Source organism: Pseudorca crassidens, chromosome 10, assembly GCF_039906515.1.
Source record: "Pseudorca crassidens isolate mPseCra1 chromosome 10, mPseCra1.hap1, whole genome shotgun sequence".
NCBI classification, from domain to species: domain Eukaryota; kingdom Metazoa; phylum Chordata; class Mammalia; order Artiodactyla; family Delphinidae; genus Pseudorca; species Pseudorca crassidens.
This window is the reverse complement of record NC_090305.1, coordinates 105745993-105772365: the sequence shown is the minus strand read 5'-3', so window position 1 is coordinate 105772365 and position 26373 is coordinate 105745993. Positions and strand designations below refer to the sequence as shown.

The window sequence follows — 26373 nt, the reverse complement described above, 5'->3', positions numbered from 1 at the left end:
AGCAGGAAGGGAGGAAGGGCCCTGGGCCGCCAGCCCCACTGGGTGCAAACAGACGGAGCAAAGGCCAACCCAGCCCGGGCACCCTGGCGCCGCCCGCAGAGCCAGAAGGGCACCATCGCCCTGAGAGGCCTGCCTGCCTCCCGCCCGCCCTACCTGGGGGCTCTGAGGCCACGGAATCGAAACTGTTGCCAGCACAATGACTCTGGGCTGCGGGACTCATCGCCACTGGGGTGGGCACAGAAGCTGCAGGAGCCCTGACCCTGGTTGTACTGCTCAGCAGTGACTTGCTGGGCCTTGAACCTGGGCCTCCAGGGCCAGTGTGCGTCCCCCGCTCCCGTAGGCCGCCCGTGCTCCTCAGCGGCATCCCCCCGACCCCCACTGCCTCCCCCACAACCAGGGCCCCAGCAAGGATCTTTGTATGTTTCATCCCCCACCCGAATGCCAAGCACAAGTGGGGTCAGTAAACATTCGTGGGATAAATGAGTGGATCTCATCAACAGATGTTTGGGAAGCACCTACCGCCAACCCATGAATGACCACGGGGACGGGAGAGGGACGGGACGGTCGCCATCCTGCTCTTCGGAACCTGAGCCCCTTGCGCGATGCCTGGCCGGGGCTCCTCCAGTAACGCTGGCCCGCAGAAGGAAAGAAGTAAGACTGGGAGTGATAGAGACGCGAGGGGAGGCCGCTGTCAGTGTGGTCCTTCTGGGCTCTGGATTCTGGCTGGAGGTCCGGAGCCACGGTCTAGACTCTGGGGTCCACGTCGTCAGTACTCAGTTCTGGGTTCTGAGCTCCACGCCCTAGGCTGTGGCTTTCGGGTCCGCCTCCAAGGCCCAGGTTCTGGGCTGTCTGTTCTGAGCTCTGGATTCCGAGGTCCAGGTTCCGGGCCCCAGGCTCAGAGTCCTCGCCCCAGGTTCTGGATTTGGGGGCGACGCTCAGTGCTCTGTGTTTGGCCTCTGGCTCCTGAGTTCTGGGTGCAGACTGTCTGGGTCTCTAAGCTCTGGACTCCAGGTTCTGGCCCGGGCTCTGGATTCGGGCCCGGCGGGTAGGCCCGTTTGCCAGAGGCCCCGCTGGGCTGCCGCGGTGCTCACGGCCTAGGATGTAAGCTGTCCGAGCGCAGAGACTCTTGCTTGTCTCGTGTGCCGTGTGGTCCCCACCCCCAGAGCAGTGCCTGGCGTCTCAGCGTTCATCGGGCACGCGTGTGTGTGCACTTGGGTGCACGATCTGATAGACGCTCTCACCTGCAGTCAGGAGCCGGGGCGCAGGCCAGCAGGACCAGCCCTGCCCTCGCTGTGGCCACGGCTGCCAGGAGGGGAGGCGAGAACGCCATGAGCTGGGGAAGGGCTGGAAGGGGAGCTGCTGAGGGGGCCTGAAAGGGCCCGGGGCCCCTGCGCTTTGAGATGGGCCGGCAGTGCCCCCCAGCTACACACCGGAGCTGTTCCTGCTTGCTCTGCTTCTCCACAGAGAGGACACGGGCAGGGTAGCAGTGGCACAGCAGGGGCAGAGGCGTCCTGAGGCAGAGTCCCAGGGATGCTCCCCCATCGCTCCCCCGTCTCTCCCCCGGCCCCGAGTGACCCCTGCCGGCACACGGTCTGGGGGTGAGGAGGATGGAAGGGGAGCCTCCTGGACAGGGGACTTGAGGGCTGCGGGGAGTGACCATCAAATACCATCAGGGACGCAGGGAGCAGAAATTATGATAATAAGGGTCAGGGACGGTGGCACACGTCATGGGGAGACGGTGTCATTCAAACGTGGCACAGAGATCTTGGTGATCAGAGTGATCTCTGGTTGGCGATATCATTAACCATACACCAGGAACATGGGGGGAGTGAGGATGTGATGGGAGCATTGGTGTCATGTATTCGATAACCAAGGGTAGAGGAGATATTGGTGGTCAGAGTCAGTGATGAGCCCCCCAGAGATCTTGGTGGTGTGTGATCTTCTAGGGATCAAAGGCATTGATGCTTAGAGAATCAAGTGATCAGAGACACAGGTGACTGGTGATACCCACGACCAGGGAGGTTGGCGATCGGGGTATAAGGGACATTGGTCGTCGGGGACTTGGAAGGTGAGAAGACCCAGCAGCCACCGAAGTAGGACACGATGATGAGCGCTGAGCAGTCAGGGTTATTAGTAACCAGTGTGACGGTGACCATGTTGGTAGTCAGAAAACTTGACAGTGAGAGTCCACGATCAGGGGCATTGGCCATCACGTACATGGTTGGCTAGAGATGTTGGTGATTGGAGAAAAGTGGCCAAGGACATTGCTAAGAAGACATCAGTGATGAGAAATTGTGTGCTTGGAGATGCTGATCCCATATGAGTGATCAGATCTGTCATTGATGAGAAAAATAGTGATCAGTGACACCGGTGATCATACTTGTTGATGACCTAGGACGTTAGAGACAGGGTGCAGTGGCGATCAGCACGCTGGTCATCAGGAAACATGGGTGATGAGAGGTCCCGGCGATCACAGACGTGGCGGTTGTCGGATGTTAGCAACCAGACACACTGGATACAAATACTGGTGACGAGGTGTGGAACGTTGGTGGTAAGAGATATTCATGATCAGACCTATTATTGGTGAGCACGGTCAGTCTCTGGAGACATCGGTGATCACATCTTGTGGATGTCAGTGATCAGACACATCACTGATCAGAGGGCATCGATGAACTATTGGTGATCACATGTTGGTGATCAATTGTTAGTAATCAGATGTCTGTGGTCACAGGCTCCAGTGATCAGACATGTCATTGATCAGGAATATCAGTCATGATGACTGTCTCCAATAACCAGTATCACTGATTAAAGAGGACAGCCGTCAATGACATGAGTGATCAAAGACACTGGTGACCAGGTTTGTCAATGAACGTGGAAGGAAGAGGACGGCATGGGGAGGGGGATCAGTCCTTGCTGGGTTCTGTGAGCCCTTAGGAAAAGGGTCAGAACGTGGGCTAAAGGCTGCAGAACCCGTAGCCTTCCTGAGCCTCCCCGGTATCCACCCAGCCAGGACCAGAATTCAGACGGGAGCAGTTTTCAGGGGAGGAGGGTCAGGACCTCAGACCCCGGCCAGACAGGGCCCCTCTCCTGTTCCAGGGGCCCTTCCATCCAAATCACCGGCTGCAGGACTGATTCGGTCTTAATGACCTCAGCAGCTGGGACCCAGGAGCCCCAGGAGCCCACAAGACAGGCCAGAGGCATTCACAAAAAGTATTTTATTACTCTTAACAGTTTTCACTTTGAAGGAATAGGAAGATAGCATACAATTTTTACAGACAATATATAAATGTTGTACATAATTAACAATAACTTAGTTCACTAGTCCAAAATAAAACAGGCCAAATAAAACATAAGACCAGAAAATACTGCCGATTCTTTTTCTTATGCGGATACTAGTACAAAATAAGTTACTTCTGGCTGTGGTGCCCCCCATATTGCACTTGGACTATATCAGCACAACCCTCTTCCTGGGCCGGGTCCTTGCTGGCCACCGCACCCCGCCACTGCCGCATACAGAATCTAAGCTCGGACACAGTTATGTACAGCTGTACCTTGGGAAGGATCCAGACAGCCACAGCAAGGCAGAGCAGAACCCTGGCACCTCCCAGGACCCAGCAGGGTCGTGGCCTCTCGCTCGGTCCTGGCTCTGACCCACCCCCAGCTCCTGCCTTCGCCACCTGCCAGGTCAGCCCCCTGGAAGCCACGAGCAGCCGAGGCCCCACCCCTGGCCCCTGGCTCCCCCTCCTAGGGCCGTGGGATCTGAGAACTTTTCCAAAAATAACTGCGAAGCTACAGCCTTGGTTTGTAGGTTTTATTCCTTTCCATAGCAAGGGCTTTCGTGGCAACGTACAATTGACTGGACCCAAAAAGAGTTTAAAAATAAAACAACTAACTCATCGGCGAGTTAAGCTTATGTAGGTTTTTTTTTTTAAACATTTTCTTCTTTTGTCTCAGAGTTGGAGAGGAGGGGGTTTAGGGGTTAGCAGAAGGAGGATGTATGTACAGGGGTCCGCCGAGCAGAGGAGGTGGCTGTAGCTCAGACCCGTCTAGGGCGCACGGGTCACCCCAGCCTCAGCCTCAGAGGCCAGGGGAGCAATCGGAGAGACGCTTCCCCTCTCAAGAAAACGTTTCCTTCCTGTGACCCAGCCCCGGCCTGAGAATCTGCGCGGGACCGCCCGTGATTGTCTCTGCCCTCTGCGCCCGGCCTGGGTTCAGCGCTTTCAGAGAGGGAGCCAGTGGAGAGGGTGCAGGCCGAGGTCCCCGAAGACCTGCCCCCGGAGCCGGGCACGGGGAACGGTCAAGTGGCCCTTGGCGCCGAGGAAGCCCCGCGAACTTGGGGCAGCTCAGACCGCCCAAGTCTCCCAGTCCTCGTGAGAAACAAGAGCAAATAAATTACTTTTGCCTCTACTCCCTCCTCCTTCCACGACGCGGTTTCCTGCGTGTGTCCCTTGCCCCCAGTCTTTGTAAAGTTGTCCTTTCTGCTCGCCAAACAGTTATCCGTGGTGGAGGCCCCACCTGGGAGGCCGAGGCAGCCCCCCAGCCCAGGGAGCATCTTCACAGTGACGGCCGACGGGCCCACAGGTGAGGCAGCGTGGGGCTCCAGCTGGGCTGGCAGGGCAGCGTCAGTCTCCGGGGAGGGACGGGCAGCCGAGGGTCTGGTCCCTGCCCCCCCGTCCCGGGAGCGCCTTCCCCGGCATCTGTCTGTCGGTCCGTGGGGGGCGGTCCCTAGCCCATGGCGGTCACCATGCTGGATGGGTGGGGGTGGCCGAAGGACAGGCTGGAGGAGGGGTGGATGGGCGTCGGGGTGGGCAAGATGTGTCCCGAGTGGCTGAAGGGCGGGAGGTGGCCCACAGGCGCCATGTGTCCGGCCAGGGCAGCTGCGCTGAAGGGGGAGGCCTTCTCCTGCATGCACTTGGACAGCTCCTCGAAGCACTCGGCCCCCTTCTTGTTCTTCTTGGACTTGTTGGACATCTTCCGGTTCCGAGTCTGGATGCCTTCCTTCTTCATGGTCAGCGGCCTGTTCACCTGGGGGCGACCACGGAGCTTTCAGGGGGTGGAGCTCCCTTCCCAGAGCAAGAAGCCCACCCCCAGCTCGCACGGGGCGGGGAGGGGGCCCACTTCCAAAGGCCCACCGCCCACCACCGTCTTCCCGCCAGCACCGCTGCCATCTTGAGAAAGGCGCCTTTCACTGCGTGGGGCCGCCCGGCAGCCTGCAGGGCGTTCGGCCCACGAGGTGCCAGCGCCACCCCCCAAACCCCACCCCAAAGCCGAGATACCGCTGTCCTCGACCCACCGGCCCCTGCCCCTCCCATCCTCCCAGCCAGCCAGCTCGCCCCCCTCGTGGGAAGCCCTTCTGGCGCTCGGGGCGGCTTCCCAAGCCAAGCCACGCTGGAGGCTGCCGCGCGAAGCGCAGCGGTCCCCCGGGAGGCGGGGCGGGCCAGGCGGGCGGACCTACATTGTGCAGCTTGTAGTAGAGGCCACAGGCGTTGCACACAGGGTCCCCGTTGGCGTTGCGGCGCCATAAGGTGGTGGTTGTCGTCTGACAATTTGCACAACAGGTGCCCGCTCTCCTGGCGGCCGACTGGAAGGGAAGGGGGGAGGGGAGGCGTGGCGTCAGCAGGCTGGGCTCCCACGCCCCCCCCCCCACCTTCTCCCAGACCCTCGCGCCACCCCGGCCCCCGCCAGCTTAGCCCAGGAGCAGCAAATCTCACAGGGGAATCAAGGCATCTCAGAGCCGTGGAATTCTAGAATCGGAGACCTAAACCGTCACAGAACTTTAGAATAAAGGACTCTCTGAAGCCTGATCTCAGAATCAAAGGGGTTGCAAGAGCTGGAAGGAACACGTAGCCACCTCCCCCATCACCAAACAAACAATCTAACGCTACAGATGGGGAAACTGAGGCTCTGAGAAGGGGTCTTCTGGTTGAGAAGGCTGGCTGGGCCCCCTGGAGCACCTGCGTCTGGAGCCGCACTCCCAGAAAACCCATAATCCTGGGCGTGCCTGAACCCCTGAGGCCAGAGGAGGGGGCCCTGCAGCTGCCCAGGGCAGGGATGTGAAATGCTCAGGGAGTCGAGCTGCAGTGTCCAATGCAGTAGCCACTAGCCCTGTGGCCATTTAAGTTAAACTGAACTAGAATTTAATTCAGTTGCTTCAACTGCACCAGCCACATTTCAAAGGATCACTAGTCCCAACACGAGCTAGAGGCAACCACAGTGGACGGGGCAGACGTACAAAGTGTCCATCTTCACAGCTTTTATTGGACAGTACCAGTCTACGTGTCCAGCACCCCATACCCCAATCCTCGGAGTTCTAACTGCCCCCCAGCCCCTCAGGAAATGCAGGGCAGAGGTGACCTGGAAACGTCTGGTTTCTGGAGAAGGGAGCCAAAGGCTCCCAAGAGAAGAGGCAAGAGAGTCTTTACCCCAGAAAGCAGAACGCCCTCTGCAAACCCACAAGAGCACTTCCCAGGGAACCGCGGGCAGCAGGGGTGGGGGTGGGAGGCGGGGAGTGGCCCCAGGCCCCAGCCTGGTCCAGAGGGGCCGGCCTGCAGCCACGGGGGTGGGGAGGGGTGAGGGTGAGTAAGCAGCCTGAAGCTGGAATTCTGACTCAGGGACCAAGCCCGCATCCTCCACCACCCGGGCCCTCACCCCGCCCTCGCTCCAGGGGAAAAAAAAAAGGGGGCCCCCGAAGCAGCAAGCGATTTAAGCCTCATAAATCACTTCGCCCTGAAAAAATATATTTATTATTCTTAGCATTTTACGCATTATTTGCAGAGTGGAGGGTATTAGAAGTTTCAAAACAGCCCAGCGAGAGGCAGGACTGAGCCGAGGAGAGACTGAAAACTGGCGGAGTCCGGAAACAGATACGCGAAGTTTCCTTATCTTTGGGCTGCAGATGTCCGGATAGGAAACTCCGGCAGGAGATCCGAAAGGGCATTTTTTTAAAATCACTCAAATGAAAATACACAGTATAGGTGACTCCATGGAAAAATAATAAAGGGCAGGTTTTTTTTGGTGGTTGGTGTGTGTGTTTTATTTAAATAAGCGTGAGGAGACTGTGTGGGGAAGCCAGGGAGAGCAGCCTGGGCTACAAGGAAAATTACTTCACGGCCCTATTTTTAAAAGGAGTTTAACAGAGGCCAGGGGACCGGACTTGGGCCCCTGGAAGCTCAACTTTGGGGGATCCCTGAAGGTACCAGGTGGGCTGCAGAGGGGAAATCTGGCCTGAAAGAAATCTCGCCTAAAAGCCGGGCAACCCCAACTGACACCCAAGTGATTTTAATGATGAGTTCAGGCGCCAGAGCACCTGTATTTGAAGGTTTGCTCTTTTTGTCATTAACTGTCAGCTCCTGCCCAGGCCGACGCCCCCAGCCCAGGCTGCCCGCTCTTACCAGTCTCCGTTTGGGCTTGATGAGGGGCCGGTTCTGCCCGTTCATCTTGTGGTAGAGGCCGCAGGCGTTGCACAGGTAGTGCCCGGTGCCGTCCCGCCGCCAGAGAGGGGTAGCCGTGGCCCCGCAGTTGACACACTCCCGGCCTTCTGAAAGGGGACAGGGGGAGACACCAGCCTGTTCAACCGACAAAGTCACAGGAGGGGGCCGGCGGGCCAGCCAGGCTGCTTCAGGGTGGGACTTTTAGCTCCAGCCTGGTGGGAAGAGGGACCCCGGAGGTGGGAGGTGGGATTCGGAGAGTAGCTTAAGGCAGGGGAATGGGGCGGGAGGGAGGAGCGTGGCCAGGGCCCCAGGGATCTTCAGCACTGCCGGCCCCGGGAGAGGGTATTTACAGCAAACTTCGCCGACGGCAGCAAGGGGGGGGGCACGAGTCGCCAGCTCAAGCCGGCTGGGCCGAGAGGACTCGGCCCCCTTCCTAGTCCCTCTCCTCTTCTGTCCCTGTCCTTTCCCCCCAGCGGCGTCCCCGCTCCCTGTCCTGTGTCCTCAGCCCCGTCTTTCTGTTCTCCGTCCGTCCGTCCACGGTCACTTCCTTCTCAATCCCCCACCTCCCTGCCTTCCGCCGAGGCCCTGGACCGGGGTGGAAGTTGCTGTCCTTTAAAATGAAATAAATAATAAGCCCTTTCGTTTTTTGAGGCTGAGTAGGCTAAGTGACCTTGGTCTGGTGGTGGTGGTATTTTGTTTTGTTGTTGTTCAAGGGCCATCTGGAATTCAGATAGAATGTAAAACAAATTTGGGAGAAAGAACTAATTAAAGGCAAGCGAGCTGGTCTGAGCAAAACAGGGCCCCGAGGTGGGACGGGAGTGGGCACTGGCGGCGGCAGGGTGGAGCCACACAGCTGCTGTTACCCCGGACATTTCTCCCCATTTAGTTTAAGCTGTCAGTCCATACGGGCAAGAAAAGGCGGTTTCTGGACTCAGCAGCAAAAGTTTTAAAAATCTTCCTCTTCCCCGTCTCAAAGGGACTGGAAGGAGGTGTGGACAGCAGGAGCCCCACACCAGCCACAGCGGCGTCCGCTCTGCAGCCGCATTCCTGGACAACCCAGCCCGGTCCCAGCCAGTTCCCGAAGCAGAGGGGCAGAGGCACCTACAGCTCCTTCCCCTCACTCCAGCCCTCAGGGAGGGAGAGTGAAGGACGTGCCAGGGGGCAGGGAGCGGCATCGGGTCCCGGGAACTTTGCCTGGGGGGTGGGGGTGAAATCTCCCGAGAAGATTGGGAGCCATCGAAATCCCAAGACCCGGACTGATGAAGTCGGAGATCCAGATTCCTTAAGGGTCTGGAGCCTCTGGGAAGGGCTGAGTGCACCCACAGCGCGCACACACGCTCACAAACACATGTACACGCACGTATACACCGCCTCACTGCTCTCACCTGCATATTGCATTCTCTCACATGCTAAGTCATGAGGCTGCTCGAATTTTCACTTAAGACGCAGGGAGGGGAAGGGGGGATTCCCGTTGTGTGTTCTGGTCGGGCAGTGGCCAACCTCGGAGGGGAGGGTGAGGAGTGGGGATGGGCAATAAACTTTGGGGCCACCAGGAACACTTAAGGGCAAAAGTTCTAGGGTCCCTTGTCCCCCGTTCTGGGGTCTCAAAGATCTGCTGGGGGCCATTAGAGAGGGACGTCACCCATCCCGGATCCAGGACACCGACACTGCCCCCATCTCCCATATCACGGCCCCCTCCCCCGCAAAGCACAAACCGTCCCCACGTCCACTAGGTCCCTGGCCCTGCCTTTACCTGAGCACGAGCGCGCCTTGCTCCGCTGCTTAGGGGTGAAGCTGGAGGCCGGGCCACCCAGGAAGCCTCCGGGGTGGAAGAGCCCGCTGCTGTAGTCGTGGGCGGTGGCCGGCACATAGGAGGGGTAGGTCGGGATTGGGTGGTGTGTGGCAGGCTGGGTGCCCATGGCAGCCAGGCCTGGGCGCAGGGGACTGCCACTTTCCATCTTCATGCTCTCCGTCAGTGACACCTGGTATTTGACGCCGTCCTTGTCCTCCCCCCGGGCCGCAGCCCCCCCTGCGGAGGAGGAGGCTGGGGAGGCAGCCCCAGTGGTGCTGGGGTCGGGAGACACTTCTTTGGGTGGCGTGGGTGGGAAGCCGAAGAGGTGGGAGCCCGAGTGGGCTGCAGTGGGGGGGAGGGAGGCCACAGAGCTGCCAGTGCCTCCCCCGCTCCCACCCCCTGCCCCCGGGTACACAGAGAGGGGGCCTCCGGGGCCTCCGGCAGCCGCGGGGTGCAGCGGCGTCTTGGAGAAGGGGCTCACGGTCCAGGGGTTGTGGTGATGTGCTGCAGCCGCGGAGAGGGCTGCTTTGCCCCCGTCCAGCCAGGGCAGCCCCGGGCTGTGCAACAAGTGTGGGCGGCACATCTGGCCTCCGGTCAGCCGGGCTGCGGGGGGAGGGAGAGGGGTCAGGGTGCACGAGGCTGCGCCGAGCCGGGACACGGACACACAGGGCCACAACTCCCCACAACCAAGTGACCCCTCCCCAAAGAAAACCAGAAATGTAACACCCCAACCGGCAATAGTCAGGAATGTCCGTCCGGAGGGGAAGGACCAGTGGCACACAAGGACCCCCGAACAAGCCTGGAGGAAACCCTCACAGGCCAGCTGGAGACGGGCAGAAGCCCTACGGGGCCCAGACCCTCCCCAAGAGGCCGCTGCCCCGCTCCTTTCCCGGCCCGATTTCTCAGCTGCTCCGATTCCTGCGGATCCCACATCCGGGAAGCAGGCAGCCGGGCCTCGTCCCCTCCCGCGCCGGGCGCTCGGCGTCTGGGCTCCCAGTCACCCGCGGGCCCCGGCTCACCATGCGCGGGGCTGTAGGAGACGCGCGCCCGCGCGTGGGCCGGGTTGGCGTAGTACGGGTTGCCTTGCGAGTCGAGGTGGTTGAAGAAGACGTCCACCTCGTCGGGAGGCAGCAGCTGCGCGGGCTCCATGTAGCTGTGCGCCAGGCCCGGGTGGTGCGGGTCTGGGTGCTGAGCGTTCAGCACGGCGGGGTGCGCCATCCAGCGCGGCTGTTCCGGAGCCGCCTCCATGGCCGGCGGCGGAGGCCCGGGACCTGGACGGAGGCGGTGGCGGCGTCCCTGCACGACGGAAGGGGGCGTGAGGGGCGCCACCACGGCCCGACACCCCCAAAGCCCCGCCACACGGTGTCCCGCGCGCCGCTGCGCCCCAGCCGAGTTCAGCCGCAGACCGGTCCCGGCTGGGAGGAAAGCCCAAAGCTCAAAACGAAAGAAGAGTGGGGGAGCCGGCTCAGCCACGCACGCTCCCACGGTGACCCGGGTCCCGGAGCCACGCACCTGTGCGCACGGGGTCACACGCGGGGCCAAGCACCGACACCAGCGGCCCCAACAAACGCGCAGAGTCGCACTTCAGCCAGACGCTCACCGCCCCCCCCCACCCTCGCACCAGCCCTGTACACAAACACATAAACACCGACTGGAAGTTGAAGACAGGCGCCCGAGCACCCACAGCGGCACACGATGCTAGCGACACGCACAGAACTACAGTTGGCGCTGACACGGACTGACCTCGCCTCCCCAAACACACACGCTGCCCCACGAGCCCAGAGCCAGCCCACCCCCACCCCCCGCGCGCACTCCCCGGCGACACGAGCAGGACCTCTCACCGAGGCACACCAAAGCAGTCACCCGCAGCCTGGCCCGCAGGGCCCAGGCCCCCGCAGTGACCTCTCAGAGCCCGGCGCGCCCCAGGCCCCCGGCCCGCTCTCGAAGCCCAAACTTACACACGCAGCGCCGCGGGAGGGGGGCGCGGCCTCGGAGCGGGCAGCACGGGCGGGAGCCCGGGGGGCGGCGGGCTCAGGGACGGCGCGTCGGGCGGATGGCGGGGCTCACGGGGTGGGAGCGGGGGTCAGCGCGCGCCTCGGCCTCCGGCCCGCCCGGCTCCGGCCCCTCGGCATCCTCCGGCCGCCCTGGCGCCAGCTCGCGACTCCTGCACAGACATGAAGCGGGGGCCGCGCACGCCTAAGAAGCCCGCGCCAGCCAATCAGCGCCGCGCGCCGCCCAGCCTCCGCCCCCCATTGGCTGCGCCCGCAACTCCCGGTCCCCTGGACTCCCGGACGGACCCGCGGGCCTGCCCCCCTGCGCCTGCCCGCCTCCTCCCCGCGCCCTCCCGGCGGCCCCTGCTGCCGACGTTCACCCCAGGACCCGCACCCCGCGGGCCGACTGTGCGCCCCCTCTTGCGGACACTCTTGGTTCCCCTAACCTCCGGGCCCTCTTCCCAGTAACTAACCTCCAACTGGGCCCCCTCCCCGGGAGCCTGGGCCGCGCACCCTCTGGGTGTTTGGGTGTCCTCTCCCCGGGACCCCAGCCCTACCACTCTCTCGGATCCCACCTCCTTTACCACTGAACGTGGCCATGGGAGTCCAACTACCTACCGACACTGTTCCCTGCCCCAACTGGGGCTCTGGCTAAGCGGGGGGTGGGGGGTGGGGTGGGAGGACTGCTGCGGGACAGCAGGATCGGTGAGGGGCAGGAACTACAGGGCCCCCGTGGGCACCTGGGCCTCGGACAAGAGGCCGCTTAGGACGGCCTGACCTGGTGGAGGTGGCCTGGCTGGCGGCTCCGGAGAGGGGGAGGGGGCGTCCCCTTCCCGGGCGTGGCCTTCGCAGACCAACGGGCCGAACTGCCTGGGGCGAGGCCGTGCAGACCCGGACTGGCGCCGGCGCCGGCTCGAAGGAGACGCCTCCGGGCAGGAGGAGGCATTTTTTTCCTCGGGAAGGGGGGGGGGGTCCCTAAGGCGTCCCCTGGGGAGAGGGAGATGGTGGTCTGAGAACTCCGTCCCCTAAGTCACCTGGAACTGCTCTCCACAAGCCTCCAGTCCAGAGATCCGGCTCTGTGGGTGAAGTGGGCCGGGTGCACAAATCTCTTTGCTCTCTCCCATTGTATAGACGGAGGAGACCAAGGCTTGAAGGGAGCCTACGGCCCAGGAGGGGGGTCGGGAACAAAAAAAAATGGGGGGGGAATGAAGAGACAGGTGCGGGGGTAATGGGGAGTAATCGACATCCTCAGCCCCCTCCCCTCGCTGTTCCACAGCTCTCGGGGGTAGAAGCCCAGAGGGATGCTAGGTGGGTCCGCAGCAGGGGGGAGGGCCGGGGCCCCGGCCACCCCCGGGAGGGTGGGGGGAGGGGCGGCGGGATTGACAGTCGGTAATTGGGTAACTGGAGGCGGCTTCTCCGGCCGGGCAGCCCCGCCACCGCGACGCCGGGCCCCTGACGTCACCCGATTCGCCAGGAAATGAACTTTTTAATAATCTGAGGAGGGAGGAAAGCCCTCGGTCCCCTCGGCTCGGGGGGCACCAGGCCAGGCCCGGCTCCGCCGGCGCGCCCCCGTCACCCTCTCCCAGGCCAGCTCTGGGCAGCGCCAAGGGGGCGCGGGCTCGGGCTGGGGGCCTCCTCCTGCCTCTGCGTCCGGCTGTCCGTTCGTCTGTCCGAGGCCCTGGCGCAGGTAAAGGCGCGGGGACAGGGGTGCAGAGCCCCATCCCGCTGGGAACCCACGCGTCTCCGGCCCTTGGGGCCCGTCTGCCCTGGCCGCCCGCGCGCCTCCCGCTCCGCTCCACTCCAAGGCGCGCGGGGCCCGGGCTTCTCGAAACTCCGGTCTGCGGGAGAGGAGGCCGGCGCCCGCCGAGTAAGGCGCGCCAGGGCCGGGAGCAGGAGCTCGAGGCCGCGGGCGCCGGGCCTCGGCAGCCGGACCAGGCAGGTGAGCGGCCTCCGTGCCTCCCTGTTCGCGCGCCCCGAAACGCGTGCGGTCTGGCCCAGACCCGCTGTCTTTCCGTACGTCTGTTTCTCCTCCCCGCCTTTAGCTTACGATTCATCAACGCCTAAAACGCGATCGCCGCGAAGCCTCCCAGCCTGTTTCGTCGCCTCGGAGCCCAGCAGGAGCTTCTCAAAGACAACATGGCCTCGGGGACAATACCCCGTGTCCGGCAAGGCTGCCCCACAGGAGCTCAAACCCCAGGACCGAGCGCGGGAGGCCCCCGACCCTCAGGCCGGCCGCGAGGCGGTGAACGCCGGAGCCGAGCGGAAGCTTACCGCGGGGCCGCGATCGGAGCCTCGGCTCGCAGGGAGGTGGTCGTTCCCAGCCCTCAGGAAAGCAGGTAATCGCCTTTTTCCCCCCAAAGGCGCGGTTCAAATTATCTCCGGTTCTGGGTGGGTCTGCAGTTTCATCACCGCGAGCTCGGCTTCAAGCTCCTCCGGGGCAGCCTGAAGCCCCTCCGGGGCAGCGTCCTGCCCACTGCCGGGATGGAGGTGACCCGCCCGGGTGGGCCCCTGCCCGAACGGCAGCCCTTCTCTGCCCGCCGGCCTGGCGCAGCACGGAGCGCGGGCGGGGATTTAATTACCCCGATCGGCGGCTCAGAAAATCGCCGCGAAGAGGAGCTTAGCTGGGCAGTTAAGCAATGCTCGAGCAGGGGCCTCGGGAGATCGGCACCAGCCTCCCTTCCCGCAATCCGGGCCTAGAGAAAAAAAGGGAAAGGGGAACCCTACCAGGGTCTCTCGAGGCCGTGGGGTTGCCTCCCTGCAAAAGGCAGGCAGGCAGCCGGCTTGTCTGAGGCCTCCACGTTGGCTGGAGCTCCTGCGTTGGACGCGGGACTGCTGCGTTCTCCAGCAGGAACTAACCCGTCTGGGAGAGAAAAGCGGGGCACCAGGCCCCAGGGCCCCTAGCTGGCCCATAATGGGGGGGGTCCCGCTGGTTGAGTGTGCCTGCCAGACAGACCGATGGACATAACCAGGCGCCTTGCCCACCGGGCAGCGAGACCATCTCATCACTTCGGATGGAAAAAACCTCCAGGGAGGGTCAGGTCAGCTCCCAGGATGGACTGGGGTGGGCATCCTCGGGGCTTCGGAGGGCGGATTTATTTCGGTTTACGGCCTCGGACTTTGGGGTCTCCAGAACACGTTTAGAGGGACACGTTCCTTTTTTCCTTTTTTTTTTTTTTTTCTTCACTCCCAAGTATTGTTGCAAATGCGGGCCGTTGCCCTTTGGTCGCACTAAAGCTGTCACTTTCCTTACATGGGAACAAGATTTTATAAAGGACTGGGGAAGGGCAGCGGCAAAACTGAATTTTCTAACGACCTTTTCCAAATGACTGGAGATTCCCTAGCAGAAAGCGGCTCGGAGCCTCCCGGGTGCAGAGGTCCGATGCCCGGTTCTAGAGACCCTCAAGGCCTCGGCCCCGGCACTCAGCTGCCCAGGTGTTCCCCATCCTGTGCGACCCTCCCCTCCCTGCCCTTTGTTTCAATTTGGCTCACCTGAGGCGGCCCCTCTGGGACCATAAGTTTGCCCTCTCTCTGTAACCTAATTCTCACCTTTTCCTATGGGCATCTAATTGGCCGGCAGTGGACGGCGCGTTTAAAGAAATCCGTTTGCTTAGGGGCTGCCTTTCTTAGGGATATTTAATTTGCAGCACAGCGGCCTCACTGGCAATGTGCCTTGAGGGGTACTGAGGAGGAAGTGGGGGCCTCTCTAGCCAGAGGGGTTCAGATGTCCCCTCTAAGGCAAGGCCTCAGATCTTCTCGGGCCTCAGCCATCCTCCAGAGGGGCTCCCCAGTGAGGCGACCAGGGATCCAACAGCCCCTCCTGCTCTTTCAGGTTCACTTCCAGCCCCCAAAATCTGAAGTCTCCCTCTCCTCCCGCCACCACGCTAATTCTCCCACCCCAACCGTTTTCCGGGCCTTTTTGAATTGTAAAGACCAGGGTCCAACGTCCTACTGGTGTCCGCACCCTGGGTGCAGGCTCCTCGGAGACCCTGTATCTCTTTACGAGGTTCTAACCGCCACCTCCAAGCCCGACAGCAAGGGGCCCTGCTGAGACCTGCAGACAATCGAGCCGCGTTTCTCCCTCCTCCATGAACTGCCACGGTGTGCTCGGAGGCCGGGCAGCCCCGCAGCCCAGCAGCAGGACAACTGGTAAATCCGTTTCGTTAGACGCAATTTGTTTGCAATTTGTCAACCCGTCTGGGAAACGCTCCCCAGACGCCTGGGCAGCCGCACTGGCCCTACCTGCTTCTCGAATCCTGCCTGCTCATGAACGAATCCCAGCGCGAGGTGCCTGCGTAGACCCAGAGCTCACTGCCAAATGTTCCCGACCCCGGGGGACGTGGCTTTTTCCAAAACAACGAATTTCCTTCCGTGTTTTCCGGGAAAGGAGCGGCCGCCACATCCGGGGGCCCTGAACGCCAGAGCTTTCCCCTCGCTGCCGAGGCAACCTGGAGTTCAAGCCTGGCCTCCGCCGAAGGATTCTAAATGCCCTGGGTCCAGACAGACCAGACCGCCGCCGTCTACGCCTCCCGCCTCCCGGAGGCAGATCCCGAGAACGCGGCGGCCCCATTCTTATTGAAATCCCACTAAAAGGATTCCGACTCCGGCTCAGGGCAGGGGGGAGACTTCCAGACCCCGTGCTCTCCCCCACCCGCACCCCAGCCACGCAGGATAAAGGGCCGCGGGGCGCGGCGCCCGGGGGCGCACGCAGGAGCGCGCCGGGTTAAGCCGCGCAAAGCCGGCGCACGGGACCAGCCGGCAGGTGCAGCCGGCGAACGGCGGCCCGGCTCGGGCGCATCGCCGCCGCGGCCGGGAGGTGGGGGGCGGCCCAGACAAAGGGCCCAGCACTGGGGCTGGGCGGGGCGGGGCTTTGCGGATCTCGGAATAACCGGGCCTCGAGGCCTACGGCTCCGTCCGAGAAATGGGAAGGCGGCAGGCCCCAGGCGGGCCTGCTGTCCACAACTCTCCAAACGCTCCCTCAGGTTTAGGCCCCTATGACCTGGGGTTCCAGGCGCTGGTATAGCCAGGGCGAGCCCCGAAGGCCACACTTAAGGGGCCACTGGGCCAGGCAGACCGCGCGATTAGGGTGCCAGCTGGGCCGAGCCTGGGGGCTGGAAGGGCCCTGGCCAGGCGGAGAAGGGGCGACTTACCGAGCGAGATGTGGCGGGCGGCGCCCCCGGGCGGACGGGGCCGGGGCGGAGCGGGGCGCACAGCGCGGTGCGTAGCGAGCGGGGCCCAAAGGATCCCGCGCAGGCTGACGGCGTTACCAGGGGGGCCCGGGCGGCGCGGCGAACGGCCGCATGGTGCGCGTCGGGCCGCTTTTGTTCGCCGGGTGGATGACGGGGGCCGGCTGGGGTGGGGGCGACGGCAGCCGGGAGATAGACTTGAGCGGCGTGCCCCGGCGGCGCTGGCCCCGCCGCCTCCCTCTCGCTCCTGCTGCTTCTCCCTCCCTCGGCCGCAGCGCCTCTGCTTTTATTTCGACAGCACTTTGAGGGGGCGCGGGCGGGAGCGCCGCAGGGGGGCAGGAGGGTGCCCGGGGTTCTGTGCCCTGTCTCCCTGGTCCAGCCGCCGGGCCGAGGGGCGGTAGGCACGCAGGGCGCACACACCCTACTCGCCACTACTCCAGACCACTCCCGCCCTCGCAGGGGCGCACACACAGGCGCACCCCTGCTCTCCGGGATACGCGCTCAGAAAGGCCGGCCGTCTCTCTTCCGAGACTCTCACCGGGGACCTCCAGAGCCGTGGGCACAGGCGCTCACACACGCACGCACACAGACGCCTGCGCCTCCTCCTCTAACCCGCCTTCAGGAGTGCTCACACAGCCACACACACATCCGTGCACACGCGTTAGCACACACAGCTGTGGCCGCGTGGACATCCTCAGGCAGGAGGTCTGGGCCACACGGACATGAACACATGCACACACTCAAATGTAGCTTGACACACACACACATCTGGCACACACACAACTGCCTCACTTCCAGGCTGACTTGGCTAAGTGCAGACAAAGCCCCTCTCCCTGCCCCACCTGCACCCACCCCTAACTCCCCAACTCCAGACACCAGAGCATTGTAGAAGTGGAGTTTGAGGCATCTCCCTGGCCCGTCCCAAAGCAACCCTCCAGGGGGAGGAGGGAGGGAGTAGAGGGCTTGTCCTTGGAAGGCTGGGTGGAGGAGTTGGGGTATGGAAGGCTTCACCCCAAGAAACTCCTGGGTTTGGGAGCTAGGAAGTCTAGTTCTTGAACTTCCAAAGTTCCTACCAGGAGATTCGACACGGCAGCTGAAGTCCCATCCCAGCTGCCCAGGGAGAGTGAAAGTGCTGTGGGGACCTTTGGCCCAAAGAGAAAGCGCTTTGCCTTGGAGAGACTGGGAAGTCCCTGCCCAGGTGCGCCCAGAGAGGAGGTGTGTCCAGCCTGCCATCTCTGGGGGCATCTGCTGTGTGTGGGTTTTTCTTTGAAGCTGGCGGTGACTGTACTGCCTGTGCATGTGCTCTGGGCTGCGTGCCCATGTGTGTGTACATGTGTGAGCACATGGGAAGGGAAGTCTGCAAAACTGAGTCTATTAGTATGTCCGTTTCTTCTTGTGGGTCCCAGACAGTTCGTGTATTGAGGGTCTCTATACCGTGGGTCCCGGAGAGTTTGTGTATTGTGTGTGGGCGTTTCAGAACGTGACCCCGAAAGTGCACTTGGGAGGGAGTATCTGTGGCACTGGATGTATGTATCTGTGAGATCACTGTGTCCATGGACCTTGTGATGGGAAGTGGGTATTTCCAAGTGTTTGTCTATAAATTGGCGTCTGTCCCTGTGTGGGTCAGTAGCAGTGTGTCGCTGGGTATCCTGCGTCTATGAATCGTGGTCTGTGTCTGTCTTGAACAGCACAGGCACGGGTGTGTATCATTTTATGTTAGAACTGACGGTGGGAGGGTGGAGAGTGTATTCAAATGTGTCTGCATATCTGTGTATAGCTCCATGTGGAATTGATGTGTGTTGGGTGGGGTGTCTGTATCTGTGTATGTGGGGTGTGGGCGTCTGTGTGTATGAATCTATCTTTGAACGATGTAGGTTCCCCTACCCAGTGTTACTCTGTGTCTGTGGTCTGTGGAGGAGCGTGTCCCTGGGTGACACTGTGTGTGTGTCTTCCCAGATGGCCTGCCGTAGCCACACTTTCCCTAACCATTAGGGCAGGCAGCCAGAGGAGCTCCGGGGTGCCATTTGTGAGGGTACTTTCTGTCTATCTGTGGGAGGGGGAGATGAGCTGATAAGGCTTATCTGCCTACACCAGCGCCGTGCTGAATAACTGCTCTAATGAGGTGGCCTCTCTGGGACCACCCGCTCCCAAAACCCCGGCTCTTTGGGGGAGGGGGAGGGGGAGGGGAGCCGGTCCTGGGGCACAGGAGCGCACCCCCATGAACCCAGCAGGGGCTGCGTCTACAGGGCCTTTCCTAGTTCTGCCCTGTTTCCTTGGAGGGGGTTCCAGGTCTCCCCAGCCCAGCTGCCATCTCCCGGCTGGGCTGGGCCAGTGAGAGCTGGCTGCAGCCTCCCAGCCTCTGGTCAGCGGTCAGGAACACGGCTTGAGAGGACAGGAGACGTGGGGCCCTCTGGGGTGGATGGAGAGACATGGAGAGTCCGTGACAGAAAGGCTCAGAGAGATAGGTAACGGGGACGAAACGGGGGACACAAGGACAGATTTTAAAAAGTAACAGTGATAGAGGGACTGGTGAGGGGTGGAGGGGTGGGTTGGGGACACACAGGGACAGAGAGAAACAACTAAAAAGTGGCAGAAAGGGTCAGAGGGATGGGAAGAAAAGCAGGCAAAGTGTTAACCAGAGAGAGACACGGACAGACAGACAAGAGAGAGATAACAGAGAGGATACAGAGAGGAGAGAGCACGAAAGGACAAAAATAGAGATGAGAAGAGAGAACCCAGAGAGGCTCGGAGACCTTGGTGGGTGGAGGGAGGGAGGAGAAAGGGCCCCAGAGAGAAGGAGGGGAAAGTGGGGACACGAAAGATGGGCTGGGCGGGGTGGACAGACTGAGACGGAGGGACAGCCAGGGGCCCCGCGCGGAGAGCCCACGAGATCACTCAGGGCGTCGGGCGGGCCGGGAGGGCGTGAGCGCAGAGCCCGCGGGCCGGGCGGGGCACCAAGGCGCGGGGCAGCAGCAGCGGGCAGGGGGGTCTGCGCGGGGCTGCGCCACTGTCCGGGGTAATTTTTCATCTCGGCCGGCTAATCTTTGTTCCCGGCGAAGATAATGAATAGCCAATCGTTATCTGCCCGGCTCCCGGAGGTTGCCCGAGAATGGGGTTGTACAGGGCTGGGAATTGTTTCCAAAGTGCCGCGGAATAAATGGTGTTCCTTATCTCTGCCTTCCAGATTATCGGAGCCCTTTCAGAGCGCGCACAACAAATGCGCCCGCCATCGAATGCATCATTTACCACCGCAGATCCGCGCGTTGATGGGCAGGCAGATAGCCGTCTGCGGGGGGCACTCGGGCGCCTGGTGCCGTGCCGCCTGCCTGCCTGCCAGCGGCACCCAAGTGTGAGCCCCCGGGTGTGCCCGGCGTGTTTGGATGGGCAGGCGGGTGTGCCAGTGAGTGGGCACTGAACAAGCAAGGGCGTTAGTGTGCACGCGGGCGCTTCGAACAAGTGGAGCGCTCATGCTGTTTGGGGATGGCCCAGGTGAGGCTGCTTGAGGAAGGGGTGTTGCACGTGACCGTGTGGGCATTCATGTCCCTCAGGGTGAGTAGACACGTGTGTGAAAGAGCAGCTGTGCAAGCGCGTGGGCACAGGTGTGTGTGGCGGGCGGCACTGTGAGTGCCTTCATGAGTCTGCCCTCCGCAGGGCCGTCTAGGGGTGCACACAGGAGGTGGTGTCGCCTGCCACCAGGGCGGGGTTGTATGTGTACCTTCAGGCATGGGTGTGTTACGGGGCTCGGGGCCACGCATCCTCTTAGGCATGTGCATCCTCACATGCCTGTGACTACCAGGAGTGTGCACCCAGCGTGGGGCTTGGGGTGTGCACAGATCTGCGTGAGGGTGGTTGTGTCCTTGTGTATCTGTCATGTGTGCTACGGGGCGCTGCTAGCGGGGCAAGGGGGCAGGGGCCTGTCCCTGTGCCTGCTTGGGGCTGGGGGCGGGACACACGAGCTGACCACCGCCAGGACAGAATGGTGCGTGCGGGTGTGACAGACGCCACAGTGGAAGGAGTGGTTTGTGCCGTGTAACAGGAGTGCTTGTGACCCAAACGGGGTGTGGGGGTGTGTGGGTGTGTGAGGGAGAGGGGTCTTCCGAAGAGTTTGGCAACACCCAGTGGTCCCAACCCGTCTCAGTGGGACGCCCTGCCAGGGGCCCCAGAGCCTCGTCGCTCTGCACCTGGGGTAAGAGAGACCAGAGCCCAGCCGCCAGAGGTCCCCGCGCCGTGAGTGACACGCGCCGCCGACAAAGGCTGTATTTTTCCGGGCTCGCGCCCCGCCCGTGTACGCGCTCGAGAGCGCGTGCGATGATCCCCATGGCGACGCAGATAGCGCCGCAGCCATTTTCCCTATCTCCCCGGAGTCTATTATAAGGCGGGATTAGCTCTTCTCCAGGCAGGTCAAACCCAAAGTCACATAACCTGCGGCGCGGGCCCCGCCCCCGCCCCCGCCCCCCGCCGCCCCTCCCCCGCGCGGGTTGGTCTCGGCCCGGCGACCCCGGAGCGGCGGCCGGTGCGCAGGCGCAGAGCGCCACCTGGCGGCCGCGGGTCTCCGACCGGGGTTTGGGGAGACTGCCGCCGGGGTGCGAGCTGCCAGGTTGGAGAGGTGGACCGGGGTCTCTTCCTCCAGGAGCTGGGCTCTGCAGAGCGGGGGCTTTGTTCTGCCACTGCTGTGCCCCCAGGGCCAGGCTGGCCCTCAGTAGATGCCCCATAACCGTTTGTTGAAAGGATGGGCCAGCAGGAAATTATAGACATGCCAACTGTCAACGTCACACAGCTTAGTTGGCAGCAAGAAATCATTTATTAGAAGTACCCTCTGAACTTAGAGTAAAAGCCAAACTCCTTTGGAACATACATACAGGGCTTGCTGACCCCTCAGACCCGGTCCCTTTCTCTTGCCTCCTTCCTGTTCTTTGGGGCCAGAACTTTCCCAGCCCAGGACCTCTACCCAGATGTCACCCCCCCCCCACCGAAAGGAAGTGTTGCCCTCCTCTGCCTCACTTTTCTCGGTCTATTCTATGTATTTCTTTTATAGTGAGTACTTAGCACAATGTGAAAGCGGCTTGTCTGCTTGCTCCCTGGGGGGAGGGGGTCTGTCTTGTTCCTCACCACAGCCCAGCGGCTGGAATCCTTTGGGGACAAGGGAATGAGGGCAGATGGGCCGGACCCGGCACCTTCTCTTCACCGTTATACCATCCCACCACCCACGCCCTGGCCCCGGGGTGCCTGGCTCCACTGACCTGCCGCAGCCTGCAAGTCTGGGGTCGGGGGCTTGAGGAGAGAGCACCGCGGAGACCTCCAGCATGTGCGCCCACTGTGCCTGTGAGGGCACCGACAGCCCCGTCCTCAGGGTGCCCGGCCTCTCTCCCCAGGCCTAAGCCCCCGAGACTTCACTCATAATACAAGGTAATTATACCAGCGTTGTCAAGAGGCGACAATGATTTATTGCTGCGCGTGGGCTCGGACAGCACGGTGTCTAGAGCCAAGAGAAGGCCACAGCCCGAATGGGCTTCCAGGTGGAGCTCGACCTGCCCGTCTCCCTCTGCAGGGGCTAATCGGGCACCAGGCCAGGCCCACCCCACCCAGGGCTCTGAGAGTTAGCTCCCTACTCCTCAGGAATGCCCCCATTCTCTCCTGGAAGTAAGTGGCTCAGGATCTAGGGCCAGGACTTCCCCAGCACACACTGCACACTACCCCTCCTGGCTGGGTGGCCTTAGGCAAGTCGCTTTCCTACTCTCAGCCTCAGGTTGGCCCCCGGGGTTGTTACGAGAATTACTCACGAGCATGTATTTAAAAAGAGTTTTGTAGCCCAGCCTTTGAAAATTGGCAGCCCAAGTCTCAGGGGCTCATGCAACAACTAATTGTTAACAATATTCTGAAGTGGGAGATTTCACATAAAGAGACTCATTTCCAGCTTCTCTTGAAAAACTGGCTACCCTGGGCCCACATTCTGCACAGTGATGCCATAAGGGACTTGGTATCGCCTGCCCTGGTGGCCCCAGTGTCCCCATCCACCCAATTCAGGCCCCTGGGTCAGGGACATGTCCCTCATAGAAATACTGGGTGCTGTGGCTGTGTTGCTTTCAGCCTTCCTTCTCTGCACACTTTGGGGGTATTTCCAATATCTTTCTCCCTCCAGGTACTGTAAACCACTTAGTAATTGGTTAGTTAATAAGTCCAATCAGCACTTTAAAATGGTGTGCTAAGCCACACTGTTTTTGACCCTGGGTATACAGTGTTGAAAACAATGGCTATGGTACCCATCCATGGATTGCCTCAGGAGGCAAGCTGACTTGACATCAGTTAATACATTGTCACAAACTGTGATAGGAACTGTAACGGGGAAAGACCACAGATGTACAAATATTGAACCCAGGCTTTTTTGCAGAGACCTACTCTGGGCCAGGTCCTCTGCTGAGAGGTCAGGGATGTGGACTGAGACCAGGTATGGTCACTCTGTGCAGGCAGCTCACAGGGTGGTGGAGAGGCAGGCACATCAAGAGATTCTGCTCATTCTAGTCTACGGGCATTGGAATCCCAGGTGCCGGCTTGACGAAAGGCACTTAACCCAGTCTGGGAACATAATATATAAAGAGTGTCTGCAAATCAATAAGAAAAAAATACAATTAAAAAATGGGCAGGGACTTCCCTCGTGGTCCAGTGGTTAAGATTCCATGTTCCCAATGCAGGGGACCCAGGTTCAATCCCTGGTCAGGGAACTAGATCCCTCATGCTGCAAATAACCCTCCATAACTAAAGATCCTGCGCGCCACAACTAAGACCCAGCGCAGCCAACTAAATAAATAATTTTTTTTAAATGGGCAAAGGTATGAACAGAAAATTCATAGAAAAGGAAATAGAAAGGTCTCTTAATGAAAACATGCTTAATCTCAGTCAGAGAAATGAAAATTTTAAATACATTGACAGGGACTTCCCTGGTGGCCCAGTGGTTAAGAATCTGCCTACCAATGCAGGGCACACGCGTTCGAGCCCTGGTCCGGGAAGATCGCACATGCCGCAGAGCAACTGAGCCCGTGTGCCACAACTACTGAGCCTGCAGTCTAGAGCCCATGAGCCACAACTACTGAGCCCACGTGCTGCAACTACTGAAGCTCGCGTGCCTAGAGCCCATGATCCGCAACAAGAGAAGCCACCGCAATGAGAAGCCCGCGCACCGCAACGAAGAGTAGCCCCCACTCCACACAACTAGAGAAAGCCCGTGTGCAGCAACAAACACCCAACACAGCCAATAAATAAATAAATAAATAAATTTATTAAAAAAATACGTTGACAGATTTGGGATGAGAGAAATGTTCTAAAATTAGATTGTGGTGATGGTTGTAACTCCATAAACTTACTAAAATTCATTGAAATGTATGCTTAAGTTAACTTTATGGTGTGTAGATTATACCACAATTGCTTAAAAATAAATAAATTAAAAACCACTTTGAGATAACATTTTATACCTATCAGTATTAGCAAGTATCAAAACTTCTGGTTACATATTATGTTCCTGAGGGGGTGGGGGAGACAAGCTGGCGGGTGTCAACTGATGCACTCAGGGTGGCGTGGGAAATGTGACACTATCAAATTTACAAATGCACTTACACTTTGAGCCAGGAATTCCATTTATAGGCCTTTATCTGATAGATAGGCTCTTACACTTGTGAAATTTGTAAGGAAATTCATTGCAGCCTTGTACATTATGGCACAATTGGAAACAAAAGATGCTCACGTGGAACAGACTCTTAAAAATATACAGCCAAACAGTGGAGTGTTATGCTCCTGAAGAGAGAGAGAAAGAAAGAAAGAAGGAAGAGAAAGACGGAAGAAAGAAAGAAAGAAAGAAAGGGAGGAAAGAAGGAAGGAAGGAGAAAGGAAGGAAGGAAGAAAGAGAGGACGGAAGGAAGGAAGGAAGGAACAGAGAGAAGGAGGGATGGAGGGAAGGGGAGAAAGGGAGAAAGAAAGAAAAAGAAAGAAAGAAAGAAAGAAAAGAAAAAGAGAAAGGAAGAAACAGAAGGAGGGAATGAGAGAAGGGGAGAAAGGGAGAAGAAAAGGAAGGAAGGAAAGTAAGGAAGGAAGGAAGGGGGAAGGAAGGAAGGAAGAAAGAAAGGACAGAAGGAAGGAAGGAAGAAAAAGGAAGGAAGAAAGGAAGAAACAGAAGGAGGGATAGAGGGAAGGAGAGAAGGGGAGAAAGGGAGAAAGAAAGAAAGAAAGAAAGATAAAGAAAGAAAGAAAAGAAAGAGAAAGGAAGAAACAGAAGGAGGGAACGAGAGAAGGGGAGAAAGGGAGAAGAAAAGGAAGGAAGGAAAGTAAGAAAGGAAGGAAGCAAGGGGGAAGGAAAGAAGGAAGGCAAGAAAAGAAAAGAAAAAGGCAGCTCTTTCTGTAATGGATATCAAATGATCCCAAGAGAGAATTAGTGGAACAGTGCAGAAGCCTAAGTTTGGTGTGATTAAAAATGGGGATAAGGAGAGAAGATACATACAGATTTGTGTACATATTTATAGAATTTCTCTGGATGGAAAACAGAAGAAACTGTTAACAATGGTTGCACCGACAAAAGGATCTAGGTTTGTGGGGCTGGGAATAGAGAGAGGAGAAAGACTACTGTGTAAGCTTTGATCACTGTTGAAATTACACAGATGATAGTTAGATGGAGATTGAGATAGGGATAGATATACACACATACATATATATATCCTATATAAAAAATAAAGATTAAAAAACAAAAAAATTTGTTTTGATTGAAAAATAAAGATGGAGAACCTGCTGTATAAAAAAATACATAAAATAAAATTCAAAAACAAAAAAATAAAGATGGAGAGGCACAGACGTTTGCCAAGAAGGTAAGTGGAGGAGAAAATTCCATCACTGGCTGGAACACAGGGAAACAAGAATTCTCTGGCCCTCTTGGCTGGAATGTAAATTGGTACAAGTATTTTGCAGAGTACTTTGGTTGTATCTAGTAAAGTTGAAGATATAAATGCACATGACCCAGAAATTCCTCTTCTAGGCATTTGAGAAACCCTCCCACATGAGCAGAAGAGATGTGGACAAGGATATTCATGAGGCACTATTAGTTAAAAAAAAAAATTTATACAGAAACTCTGGATGCGAGCTAATGGACTAACCAAGAGTGGGACCTTCTTTGGATGGAACGCTGTGCAGTGGTGACGTTGTGTGAATGGATATGAAGCACAATGCTTCAGTCAGAGGAAGAACTGGCAGAATTTTAAACACAAAACAGAACTGTATATTCTTTATGGAAATGAAGCACATGAAGTAGAAGTATAGAGACACAAATGGGATTAAATCTTCTGGAAGATTTCAAAATAAGATCTGGGAACTTCCCTGGTGGCACAGTGGTTAAGAATCCACCTGCCAATGCAGGGGACACAGGCTCGAGCCCTGGTCTGGGAAGATCCCACATGCCGCAGAGCAACTAAGCCTGTGTGCCACAACTACTGAGCCCGTGTGCCACAACTACTGAAGCCTGCACACCTAGAGCCCGTGCTCCGCAACAAGAGAAGCCACCACAATGAGAAGCCCGCACACCGCAACAAAGAGTAGTCCCCTGCTCACCGCAACTAGAGAAAGCCCATGCACAGCAACAAAGACCCAACGCAGCCAAAAATAAAATAAATAAATTTATTAAAAAAAAAAAAAAGATCTGGAAGAGAGCAAGCCAGGCCATGTTCTCGGATGGGAAAACTTAATACCATAAAAATGTCAATTCTCCCAAATGTTCTGCACAAATTTAACATAATTCAAATTAGAATACCAACAGGGTGAATTTTTAAAAACTGGATAAAATGACCTCAAAGATTATGTGGCAGAATAAATGCCTAAGAATAACCACGGAAAATTGGAAAAAGAGTAACATGGGGTTTTTGCCTTACCGGAAATAAGAACATACTATAAAGCCACTATAATCAAATCAATGTGGCATTGGCAGAGGAACAGACAATGGAAAAGAA

The 26373-nt window shown here is 58.9% G+C and overlaps 2 protein-coding genes across 7 annotated transcripts in view; one reads left to right on the top strand and one right to left on the bottom strand.

The window, feature by feature from the left end:
- Positions 1-4407, top strand: part of EEFSEC (eukaryotic elongation factor, selenocysteine-tRNA specific) — a 204717-nt gene extending 200310 nt beyond the window's left edge. For all 6 annotated transcript variants that reach the window (XR_010947203.1, XR_010947200.1, XR_010947201.1 and 3 more), the window contains 2 exons: positions 501-651; positions 4147-4407. The gene's annotated coding sequence lies outside the window, so the exon portion shown is untranslated. The remainder of the gene's footprint in view (positions 1-500; positions 652-4146) is intronic.
- On the bottom strand, positions 3201-11381 carry GATA2 (GATA binding protein 2). The gene is made up of 6 exons (XM_067755659.1): positions 11181-11381; positions 10242-10518; positions 9184-9825; positions 7392-7537; positions 5456-5581; positions 3201-5025 (listed from the first exon to the last, which is right to left on the bottom strand). Exons 2-6 carry the CDS (start codon positions 10468-10470, stop codon positions 4726-4728), a joined length of 1443 nt encoding a protein of 480 aa, XP_067611760.1. The 5' UTR covers positions 10471-10518; positions 11181-11381; the 3' UTR covers positions 3201-4725.
- Between the last annotated feature and the right edge of the window lie 14992 nt (positions 11382-26373).